General features: G+C 49.4%; 1 protein-coding gene and 1 non-coding gene across 2 annotated transcripts; both read right to left on the reverse strand.

Annotated features, from left to right (window-relative positions):
• Window positions 1-298: 298 nt before the first annotated feature.
• LOC149768185 (uncharacterized) lies at window positions 299-7602 on the reverse strand. The gene is made up of 3 exons (XM_089929324.1): window positions 6092-7602; window positions 4340-5777; window positions 299-370 (listed from the first exon to the last, which is right to left on the reverse strand). Exons 1-3 carry the CDS (start codon window positions 7600-7602, stop codon window positions 299-301), a joined length of 3021 nt encoding a protein of 1006 aa, XP_089785450.1.
• Window positions 7603-11427: 3825 nt separating this feature from the next.
• Window positions 11428-11500, reverse strand: TRNAR-UCU (transfer RNA arginine (anticodon UCU)). Its single transcript has one exon. It is a non-coding gene; the product is annotated as a tRNA-Arg (tRNA).
• Between the last annotated feature and the right edge of the window lie 21 nt (window positions 11501-11521).

Here is an 11521-nt window from a genome sequence, read left to right on the forward strand (position 1 = left end):
ATTGGCATCAAAAATTGTCGCTTTCTTTCTGCCTGATCCATGTAAAAAGCCTGTTAAACAAACCAACTCTTTGAAGTGTAAAAAAGGTTCCTGTTTTATCTTGGTTGTTCATGTTGTTTGATAATTTATGATTTCTTTGGAGTCTTGCTGCAGTAAAATATCTCTTGTCGAGAGACAGTGACTCTGGTTACCAACTTGAGACCATAAACCTTAACCGGAATCTTGAGCTGTGGTTCATGTCCAGGTCCAAAACTGAAAGAAGATAGATCCTACAGAAGTGCACCTATCTGAATGCTTATCAACTTTCATCGCAATCTTGTTGCAGTTTACCGAGCCTGCGATAAAATCTTGCGATTTTTAAGCGCAAAATCTGTCAAGCCCCAGAACCAGAACCAGAGCATGACATAACCATAGTAACGGAGGGTACAACCCATGATAACACGGCATTTCATTTAAATTTCAAATCCATTTTAACTTCCAAATTCATCTCAAAGAAAATATAATAATTAAAAATCTAATTTTATCATCCATTAAATAAAACATAAATACCAAATCCATAATCCTCAATATTCAAAAAATCATTAATTATAAATTTCATAGTCAATAAAATACTAAAATTCTTTTACAAAATCTTCGAGCTTGCTAGCACGAACTCTAAGCCTTTACTATCCTTCGTTCTTATCAATCCTATTTATCTGGAGAGAGAGAGAGAGATAAAAATAAAGATATATGAGCGACACAGCTCAGTAAGTAAAATCTTACTCTACTTTACCGAATCAAGCATAAGTTTTTTCATATTAATGCATCGTTTAAGAAAAATAATAGATATTACAAACTAAAGTATTTTATAGTACAATATATTAAAATAAGTCATAATGTCAATCATGCATGCACAAATCATTCACAGTTCATAAGCATGGTTCCAAGTTCATTTTACAAATAAATTAATAAATCATCCTTCTGTCATTTATCCATATCATAGTTTCAAATATTGCTCACAGATATTCATGCTACGATCACTTTATATCCATGAACGACCCGTTTACGTAATTAACAAAGATTCTTGTTTTATATGCCAACTTTATACCTGCTAGCGAGGCTTGTGTTCGTATAGATGCTAGGTCCAGAGCGTCGATTAACCTCCATTTTTAGGAATGGTCATAACAATCTAAGAGCCTTGAGAAAACTTATATCTTTTTCTTAAAACATACACATAAATAGATGAAAAATAATAAATAGCACGATCGGATTTATATATCATTACAAAGCTATTTTCATCAAAATATTCATAAAACTATTTTTCATAATAAAGCATAATTTTCATAACATATATGCTGGCTCATAATTTTAAGAAAAGCATGATATTTCCACAAGTAAATTTTATACACGAAAAATATGATCATTTGAAAAATAATAAGAAGTGTAAGATTTGCTTACTTCTTTTATCTTATACTGTCAGACTTCACTAGTCGACTCCGCTAGACCTATTTGAAATATTAACAACAAAATTAATTTCTAATTAATAACTTTAAATAAATAATTTAAAAAGACTTGACCGAGCGTACGGTGGTTTTGTGTGGGTCCGGTCTAAACGATTCACTCAATAAATCAGACTCAAGCAGGGGCAAGATTAATCAACATGGTTCATCAATGGGGGTTTCAGGGACATTCAATGGGGTCGGAGCAATCAGTCTAGTAGATGGCCCAGACATCAAGGCAATTCAAGGCCTCTTTTCAGGGATTAAATTGAATTCGTAGATCAGATCGACAGAACTCGATACTAGGTTCTATAGATCTTCTAGAGAGAGAAAGTAGAGAAGAGAGAAGAATCCTTCTTTTTGTCTCTCTTTTTCCTTTTCCCTCACTGGCAACAGGTGGTAGCCGCAGTGGCCAGCTAACCACCCGACAGCGGTCTCAGGTGGCCGCAACCCCGATCAAACCTGGTGGTCGACTGTGGCTAATCATGGCCGAAATAGGGATGCTCCATTTCAGATGAAGCTCCGACGATTGCCAGCTCAAATCTAAAGAAACGAAGGCCTAAAACTCTAAGAAAGAAAAAGGAGATGAAGAATTCATACCTCAGTCCGGCAAGGCTTCCCGGCAGAATTCAGAAAAAGAACCTCGAGAAGAAAGCTTGAAATCGAGAGAACTCTAGCCCTATTCCTTGATAGATCTTAAAGGGGGAGGATAGAAAATCTTAAATAGGCAAAAAATTAAGCTTTTCGGTGTTTGGATTAGCTTGGAATGCTGCTACTCCGATCGCAATTGTGATCAAAATTGGGGAGGAAGGAGACTTCCAGTCAGAGTCTTATTCCCGATTTGTCACGTGCGACGCACTAGGCTAGCCTCTTTGGGCTACCCCACAAGCTCAAATCAAGTGCAGGCTGGTCAATGAACTAGGCCCTCAGAAAATTGAAGAAGAAATTTGAGTTTAAAGAATCTCCTAGACATTTTCTTTATTTTGGACTGAGATTTATTGCTGTTCTTGAATCGGCTTATTACCACAAGCAGGGCAGACCAAGCAACAGCCTCGCTAGGCCAGTGCAGATTTCAGAAAAGATTAGTGATTAACTCCAGAAAAGGCAATGATAAGTTCACTCAACTCTTGCTAACGGGAACCAAAAAGGTATGGAGCATGCAATTAGTATCGTCTCCTGTTTGAAGTCCCATATTTTAGGCCAGTGCAGCATGCTACTAGACATGGGGCCTTCTGCATTATAGCATGTGGCAACCTATTTTTCTCTCCATGATTGGAGAGAGTTGGTTTTGACATGCGAATGAAAAAAGTGAAGCTCTTTTTAGCTGTTTGGTTGAGAGGAGTCTCATTTCTATTCTGATTCCAAAAAGAAATGAGAATCCCAATTTTCTAACTCAATCTTGATTCTCTTTTAGTTTTCGGATCCCATCCGATTCCGATTCTAATCATAAACCAAATATGTTGGGAAAATATGCTCGTTCCGATTCCTATTTTGATTCCGATTCGGATTGCGAATCAACGCATCCCAAGTGTGGTTCGTCCTTCAACGTGCCTTTCTCATTCAGCTCCTAAAGCCTTATGTGATATGGATTTGTATTGTTGGACGATCATGGCCATTCATCCATTCTTCATTTGGATTGCTCTGTAAACCACTAGAGAAATTATTCTCTACACTGTATGTACGATGTGATCTATAGAAGTGAGTGGTTGTGATGGGTGACGTGGAGAATAATTTCTCCGAGCACCATCATCAGTTATTAATGGAGATGTTGGAGGTCTTTGTGATCCGTCACTTTCATGTCATGTATGTATGTATGTGATGGTTTTTGGAGCTAATTTGAAATTGAATCTCTCACCATCTGCAGAGAAGGTAGACCAGCGGGCATTTGGGACCGGAAAAAGCAAACATGTACTTTGAGGGGAAAAAAAAAAGAAAGAAAAAAAAAGCATGGCTAATAGTAATGATTGACGCGATTTCCAAATTGGAAGATGGCAAGCACAGAGATATAAAGCGGCTTTCACCAAGTTGGCAAGTCGGCAATGTGCTGGTGATTTGAACAAAGATGAAATGATTTTAGTGCTTTAATAATGCAAAAAGAAGTGGAAGGTACTGCCTCTGTACAGTGATCCAAATTGATAAGGCTAAATCAACCAGCCTGCCACGTGACTTCCAACGTCTGTTTCTACTAAGGGCCCTCTTTTTTTTTTTTTTTTTCTTTTTTTTCTTTTTTTTTTTTTTTTGCTGAAAGCGGGTATTTTATACAATACGTGTATGAATACATTCAAGAAAATCGAAATAAAGCAACTCGCGGAGCGCATGTGGCAGCTCCTCCTCCCCCGACCAAAGGGTGTACCCTGAGTGATGGGCCGCATGGGCCGCCACCCAGTCGGCTGCCCCATTAGCTTCTCTAAATACATGCTGAGCCTGAAAGGCTCTCTCCTCTCTCATCATACTCCCTATGTCGCGGATCAAGGGGTGGTCTGTACCATCACCCGTTGTCCCCCTTCGGATCCATCCGATGACCGTGGTGGAGTCGCCCTCCAAAATGATCGACCTGGCCCGCAGGATCATCCTCGCATGGCGCACGCCCGCCCAGGCTGCTCGAAGCTCTGCCTCCGGAACCGACGTGTCGAACAGCTGACAGCCACCTGCTGCAACTACCCTGGAGTGCGGGCCTCGTATAATAAAGCATGCACCACCCCGCATGCCGCCGTCCAACACCGACCCGTCAAAATTAACCTTGAGGAAACTCGGGGGTGGGGACTCCCAGGTGAAAAACACCATCTGATGGGCTGCCGAAGCAGAGGGGGGCCCCAGGTGTCCCGAGCTATCAAAGGTCTATCTGAAGAGGTGGTGGGTACAATCTCAGAAGCCTGAACACGAGCAAGCTCCGCAACAAACCTCGGTGACACCCTGCGCTCACCGAGAGTACGAGCGTTTCTTGCCAGCCAAATCTGGTGCGCTGTGCAAGTCGCTCTAATGGCCTCCTGACACATCCCCGAACTAGGTAGCCCCTGCCGTATCATATGAAGGAACTGTGGCCTGTCACTCCGGGCCTCCTGCGGGATCCCGGCCCACTGCCATGTCAATCTCGCCCATATACACTGAAAGAGCACATGGTCTACCGACTCCACGGCCCCACACATCCCACACTCTGCAGGGATCCCCCAACCACGCCTGCTCAGCGCTGCTCTCGTCGGAAGGCGATCCCAGAACACCTTCCATAAGAAGAGGGCTACCCACGGGTGGAGACCGTGCCTCCAGATCCATGTACAATCCGGCCCCCTCTCCTGCTCTGACTGGATGACACGGGAGAGGTCGCCTAGCCTGACGCTGGCCCAGCTCAATGTGCCCCATACCCTGACGTCCCGCCCCCCACATCCTGGCAACGGAAGGGACCGGATCCTCGCTACGAGGTGTACCCCAAATAGCTGTCGAAGTCTAGCATCATCCCACTCTGCTCCACCTCCTGCCAAAAGGTCACTGACCCGTAGTCCCTCTACTGCCTCAATATCAACCATGGTCGGCCAACTCCTCAATGGCAAGGTGTCCACCCATGGCTCACTGGTCACATCAATGCTCCGCCCGTCGCCGATCAGCCACCTGGTGCTCGCTAATGCAGTCGGTAAGTGCCTCCCAATCTCACGCCACATGAAAGAGACTTGGCGGCCTCTCCATGCCCCCTCTAGGCCCCCTCGACCATATCGGGCTACCATCACCTGACTCCAAAGGCTCTGTGGCTCAAGTAGAAACCGTACTGCATGCCGAGCGATGAGAGCCTCGCGCCTCTCCATCAGAGACTGCACCCCGAGACCACCCTCACTAATAGGACGACAAACCTGCTCCCAAGCCACCAAATGCACTCCATGGCCCCCACCGTGTGAGCCCCACAAGAAGCTCCGAAGAAGACGCTCAATCCTCAACAGGGGCGTCTTTGGCAAAACAGTGTTGGCCATGAGATACAACGGTATGAATCCCAACACTGATCTAATCAAAGTCAATCTCCCCATCATGGATAGGGAAGATGCTCTCCATCCCTCAAGTCTGCTTTGTACCCGCTGCACGAGGCCCGAGCACTCTGCCACTCGCGGCCGCCGGCCAATGATGGGAACTCCCAGGTAGGTCAGCGTCCCCTCCTGCTCAGGTATCTGCAATATCCCCCGGATCTCCTGTCGAACTCTGGACTCCGTACTGGGACTGAAAGTAATAGCTGATTTCCGGAAGTTCACTCTCTCGCCAGACGCCATGCAATAGTCCGTCACCACCCTGCGAAGAACCCGTGCTTCAGCCACTCGTGCCCTGGTCAAAAGAAGGCAATCATCAGCAAAAAATAAGTGGGAAAGGGTCGGGCATCCGGTGCCGGACTATACGGCACCAGCTCCCGGCTAGCACAAACTCTCTGCAAAGCTCGTGACAAAATATCAGCACAAATGATAAACAAGTATGGGGATAAAGGGCATCCCTGCCGTAGCCCCAATGTGGACTCGAAGAATGGTGAGGGCGTGCCGTTGACCAAGAGAGAGAACTTTGGTCCCCGTACACACCCCATGACCCATCCAATCCACTGTCAGTGAAAACCGTATGCCTCCAGCGCCTGCTCAAGAAAACTCCACCTGACCCTATCATAGGCCCTCTCCATATCCAGCTTGATGGCCATCAAGCTGCGCCGCTTCGATGCTCTCTGAAGGTCCCACATCATCTCCTGAGCCAACAAAACATTGTGTGAGATATTTCTACCTGCTACAAACGCCCCCTGCTCCTGGGTAATGATGCCTGGCAAAAGGGGCTTCATCCTGCCCACCATTATTCTTGCCACAACCTTATATAAAGTCGTACACAAGCTAATGGGCCTAAAATGACTAGGCTCAACCGCATCCGGACGCTTCGGTATAAGCGTAACGAAAGTGGCCTTCCAGTCCTCAGGCATAGCAGCCCGAGAAAAGAAACACTGGATAGCCTCCACTACACCTCGGCGGATAATGCCCCAATACTGTCGAAAGAAAAAAGGTGGGAAACCATCGGGCCCTGGGGCTTTGTCTGCTGCCAGCGCCCAAACTGCCTCCTGCACCTCCTGTGCCAACACCGGTCGGATCAGGGATGCCCTCTCGACATCACCAATACCCGTCTCCACCCTCAAGGGGCGGTAACCATCACTGGCCTCCTCATCCTCCGTCCATCTGGCGCGGAAAAAGTCAAATAAGGTCTGTCGGACCGCCTGCTCGCCCTCCACCCGGTGGCCCGACTCATCTCGTAAGGAATGAATCATGCTCCGCTGCCTCCGAATAACCGTCGACCGATGGAAGAAACTGGTATTGCGATCGCCCTCACTCACCCACTGCACACGGGATTTCTGATGCCAGATGATCTCATGCTGCCGTAGTAGGGAGTGGTGAGTCGCTAGCAATCCCCGAAGGTTGGACATATCGTCCTCCGAGAGCACACCCCTCAGGTCTTCTCTCCTCTGCAGCTCTGCAATCGAGGACTCTATCCCCTCCAAATGTAGGAATATGTCGCCCACAACCACACGATTCCAACGGCGGAGACGCCTCTTAGTCAACTCCAGTCGGCGCGACACCTGCTGCATGGCATCGCCACGCACCGGAGTACGCCACGCGTCACGAACTACGTCCCACGACTGGGGGTACGATAGCCAAACCTTCTCAAAGCGGAAGGGGCTATGGTGGGCATGTGCCGATGAGGTGGATAGAAGCAAGGGGCAGTGGTCTGAAGCAATCCGGGGCAGATGCCTGACCCGGGAAGTAGGGAACTGAAGGACCCAATTAGGGGATGCAAAGGCCCTATCTAAACGCTCCCAGACTCTAGCGCTACTTGACTGGTTATTGCACCAGGTAAACTTTTGTCCGAAAAAACCTAAGTCTACCAGGCCGTTCCGCAATATAAAATCGTGAAACTCCCTCCTATCCATCCTATCTGTAAAGGCGGCACCCCCCCGCTTCTCATCCTCACCCTGAATACAATTAAAGTCACCCACCACCACAATCGGGACACCCTGGGTGGCAAGGTTGGTGATCTCCTGCCAGAGGACTCTCCGAACCTTGTGATCCGTACTCGCATACACACCACACTGTACCCACGGAGCAGCTCCCGGTTCTGATACTATCATGACTACCTGTTGGGGGCAATTGTGGAAAACATCAACTGTCGCCACTCCTCGCCTTCAGAGGACCAAAATGCCTCCCGACAGCCCCCGAGAGTCAACTGCGTAAGTCTCCCAATCCCTCTCCAAACGTCGCCTCAAACGTCCAAGTCCCTCTCCGGATAATCGAGTCTCGCATAGGAAACAGATCTCCGGACAGTGGACCTGTACTAATCGCTTAAAGGATGACATGAAAGACGGCTTGGCCGCCCCCCTGCAATTCCAAGCGCAATTCCAAGCTAGAATCGTCATGGATCACAGTCCACATAGTCGGCCTCTGACCCATCCTCCCCTAGGGTCGCAGGGACGGCCACAAGCTCAACGGCCTGGCTGCCCCCCTCCTCCTCCCCCCCCCGTGCGCAGAGAGAGCAACACTCATGACTGCTGCCCTAACACGCTGCACAACAGTGGGTATGTCCGTATCCCCTCCCAGCAGTAGTGGCTCGGCCTCCGCGGAAGGGGCGGATCGGCCCCCCGCCTCGTGTCCGCCTAAGGCCGCATCCACTCGCTGACCCGAGTCCGAAGGCAGAGGCCCAAACCGGAAGACTGGTATCGTCTCACCGCTAGCCTGCTGGTCTGGCGCAATCTGGACCCCCACCCCCATGTCGGACTGAGAGTGATCGCCCACCAGGACCTGGGCCTCCGGGCCCGCACTGAGGAACACCCGCGGACCCCCCGTGCCCTGGGCGTGTGGGCCCTGGGCCCACGGGCCGTCCTCAGCCCTCTCAGCCAGGGCTGCCTGGCCCATCAGGTCCCGGGCCTGCTCCCCCAACGCTGGGGAAGCCCGCAGGCCCGGGGCTGAACGGGCGCGCCTTGGGTCCCACCCGCCGGCCCGCGACCCCGGCGCCCCGTCCCCTGGGCCCGGGCACGTTGGGCCGGCACCAGATCAGCCCACTGGCCCACCGCGTGATGCGCGCGGGCCGGCGGGCCCATCATTCCCGGGCCCCGTTGCAGGCCCTGGGCCGCTATCGGCCTGGGCCTCTTCTGTGACTGGGCCCGGGCCGCAGCTGATCCGCTAGTCCCCGAATCAGCCCGCGGCAGGGCGGGTTCAAGACTCAGCCCCGAGTCAAGACTCGGTGCCGAGTCTTCTGGCTCGAGCAGGTCGTCCCCAAGCCAGTCGGCCGGGTCGACCTGAGGAAAAATGGGAGGAGGAGCCAAAAGTAGCCCATCCCCCGCCGCCGCCGGTGGCGACCGGCGGCGCGCAACTTTGGCTGGCTTTTGCCAGCCCTCCGTGTCCGCCGGGGACACAGGAGCAGTCGGCGCAAGCGACTGGTTCGCCGGAGATGGCGGTCGTCTCGAGGATGACCCAGCCCCAGGATCGGGTCCGGTCATCACCCCCGGCCGCGGCGGAAAATCCCCCCGTGGGATCTTCTGCCGCGTCGCCACCATCCAGGGGCCGTAGATTGGCCCCTGGGCCCCCTCACCGCCGCCCGGGGTCGGTGGATCAGCCTTTCCCCCCATCTCCGTTGCCACCGGGGGCGCCTCCCTGTGTGCGTTGGACTCCGCCAGAAAACGGCACGCCACTTCCACGTGCCCCATCCGCCCACAGCGGGGACAGATGATCGGAACGTTCTCGAAGACGAAGGGCTGCCACCGCACCTTCATCTTCCCCTGTATCAGGACGCCGGGCCGCAGCGGTTCAGTGGTGTCGATCGCCACTTTTACTCGGGCGAAACCCATCGCCGCCTGCTGCTCGGTGACCCCATCCACCGCCACCGGCTGGCCCGCCCGCGCCGCTATGTGAAGTATGGTCAAAGTCGACCAGTACTCCGGGGGCAACCGCGGCAACCGGAGCCACACCAAAGCCCTTTTCACCGTATCATCCCCAGGCTCGAAATCAGGGACCCACGGGCTCATGGTGAGGAGTTGCCCCGCCACCACCCACGGCCCCTCACTGAGAGCCCGATCCCGGTCCTCCGTCGACCGGAATCTCAAAGCAAGGAAGTCGTCCGCAAGCGGGACGGCCACCACTTCTTTGAGCTTAGTACGGGCGGCCACATCCTTGGCCACCCATTCCGCCGGAATCCGACGGCCAAAGCTGCGGGCGATCAACGCCCGGCCCTCCCACACCTGCCGAGCCGCCTCAATCGGCTCCTCCGGAGGCCGCAAGACGTCCGGGAAGCGGCGGCTCAGGCGATCCACTTCCTCGGCCGTGGGCCAATGGGTAACCCACGGCCCTGGCCTCGACCAGGCCGCAGGGCGAGCCCCGCGACCCGATGGCTTACCGTTGCCTCTCGCCTCCTTCGTCTCCGTCGCCGCCGGTTGCTTCCCCTTCCGATCCATGTTTCGGCCGTCCACCGCAGGCCCGGTCCCCTCAGGTGCCGGCGATCTCCCTCAAAGCTTCCTCCGCTCGGCCACTTGCCCGATCTTACTGAGGGAGTCGAAACCGCGCAGTGGCCGAAGCCCCGGTCTCACAACCCCAGCCGTCGTGTGGACCACGGCGACCTGCCGGAGCACCCAGTTCTCCGGCCGAGTGCCTCACGAACACCGCCGGTTAAAACTAGCCGTTGGGCTCTCTCTCTATACTCCAGAGTTTCTCACTCTAAACAAAACCAAAGCAAGTGGTGTTGGTCCTTAAGGGCCCTCTCTTTGGGGGATAAAAATTTTACCCAAAGATCTATATTTTTCTACATAAATATTTTTTAGATAATATTTAAATAGAAAAATATTTTTTTATATTTTTTATATATTGGAAATGGTTTTAGAATTTATTATTAATGTTCTTTTGCATCACCACTTTTCCGAATAAAATACTACCCATAGGGTTAGAGGTATTTTAGGAATAAAATAAAAAGTTGAGAAAATGACTTACACATCTCCTAAGTAGATAAGACTTTCTCCATTTTATGGCCATCTAAAGAGCATAACAATATAAGTAAATTCATGATATTTATTCCCTAAAGAACGGTCTTTCGGGCAAAATTGAGCCCAAGCAGCAGCAACATGTGTTATATATAATTCAAACTATCCAGTAATTTTTATGTCAACTCTATGTTTAAAAAGTAAGTCTCTTTAGCAGATCTCCCACTATTCCGAGCAAACATTCGGATATCATTAAAGATGTTTTCTATCTCCTCTCCGATAAAAGAAAACAAAATCTCTCTCCTTTCCATCCTCTAAGAAGTATTAAGCAAGAGAAACTCTATCAAATTGAAAAAATAATAAAACGTTCCAAAGATAAATTTAAGTTTTCGTTTCTTTGCATCACTTTTCATTTTTCTTATTTTTCAAAATAAAATATTAAAATTTTATTTTCTATTTTATTTAAAAATTCTTAAAAATATAAATATATTTGATATAGTTAATTATTTTTAACAATATAAAGATGAAGATGATAGGCAAAGCGGTGATAGTAGTAGCGAAGATGGTACAAATTGTAGTGGTGGCGGCTATAACTATAGTAATGATAAGTATACTAACAATATGGTAGTGGTTGTAACAATAATAGTAATGGTATGGCAGAGACCATGGTAGTAATAACCATGGCGCTGAGGTCGTGGAGTTGGTGGCGATAATGATTATAGTAGTAGCAACTACAATGATGATGGTAGTGATAAAAATAGCAATAGCTAAAATAATAATCAGCTCGGAGTTTCTTGTTTTTAAAAAGTGAGTAAGAATTTCTTACTTTCTTTTTTTTTAAATAATATTGGAAAAATTTTAGAAAAAATGAAGTCAATAGGACCAAACATATACAGTACCCTAGTTTTGATTTTATTTTTGAAAGTAAAAAAAGAAATCAAAAGATGCGGTCAGAATTAAAAAATTAATTTAAAAATGTCCAAAAAGATCCACGCCCGGTGGGACTCGAACCCACAGTCGCCTGATTAGAAGTCAGACGCCTTATCCATTAGGCCACGGGCGCAGCGTCCTTTCGAATGTGCTC

This window comes from Phoenix dactylifera, chromosome 2, assembly GCF_051530095.1.
Source record: "Phoenix dactylifera cultivar Ajwa chromosome 2, Ajwa_hap1_PhDact_Kaust_v1.1, whole genome shotgun sequence".
Lineage (NCBI taxonomy): Eukaryota > Viridiplantae > Streptophyta > Magnoliopsida > Arecales > Arecaceae > Phoenix > Phoenix dactylifera.

Coding starts and splice junctions, on each gene's coding strand:
- LOC149768185 (XM_089929324.1), bottom strand. CDS start 7,602: ATGATAGTATCAGAACCGGGAGCTGCTCCGTGGGTACAGTGTGGTGTG. Junction 5,778..6,091: donor AGGGCCTATGATAGGGTCAG/GTGGAGTTTTCT, acceptor TCTTTTGACCAG/GGCACGAGTGGCTGAAGCAC. Junction 371..4,339: donor GTGTTCAGGCTTCTGAGATT/GTACCCACCACC, acceptor GGGGCTTGACAG/ATTTTGCGCTTAAAAATCGC.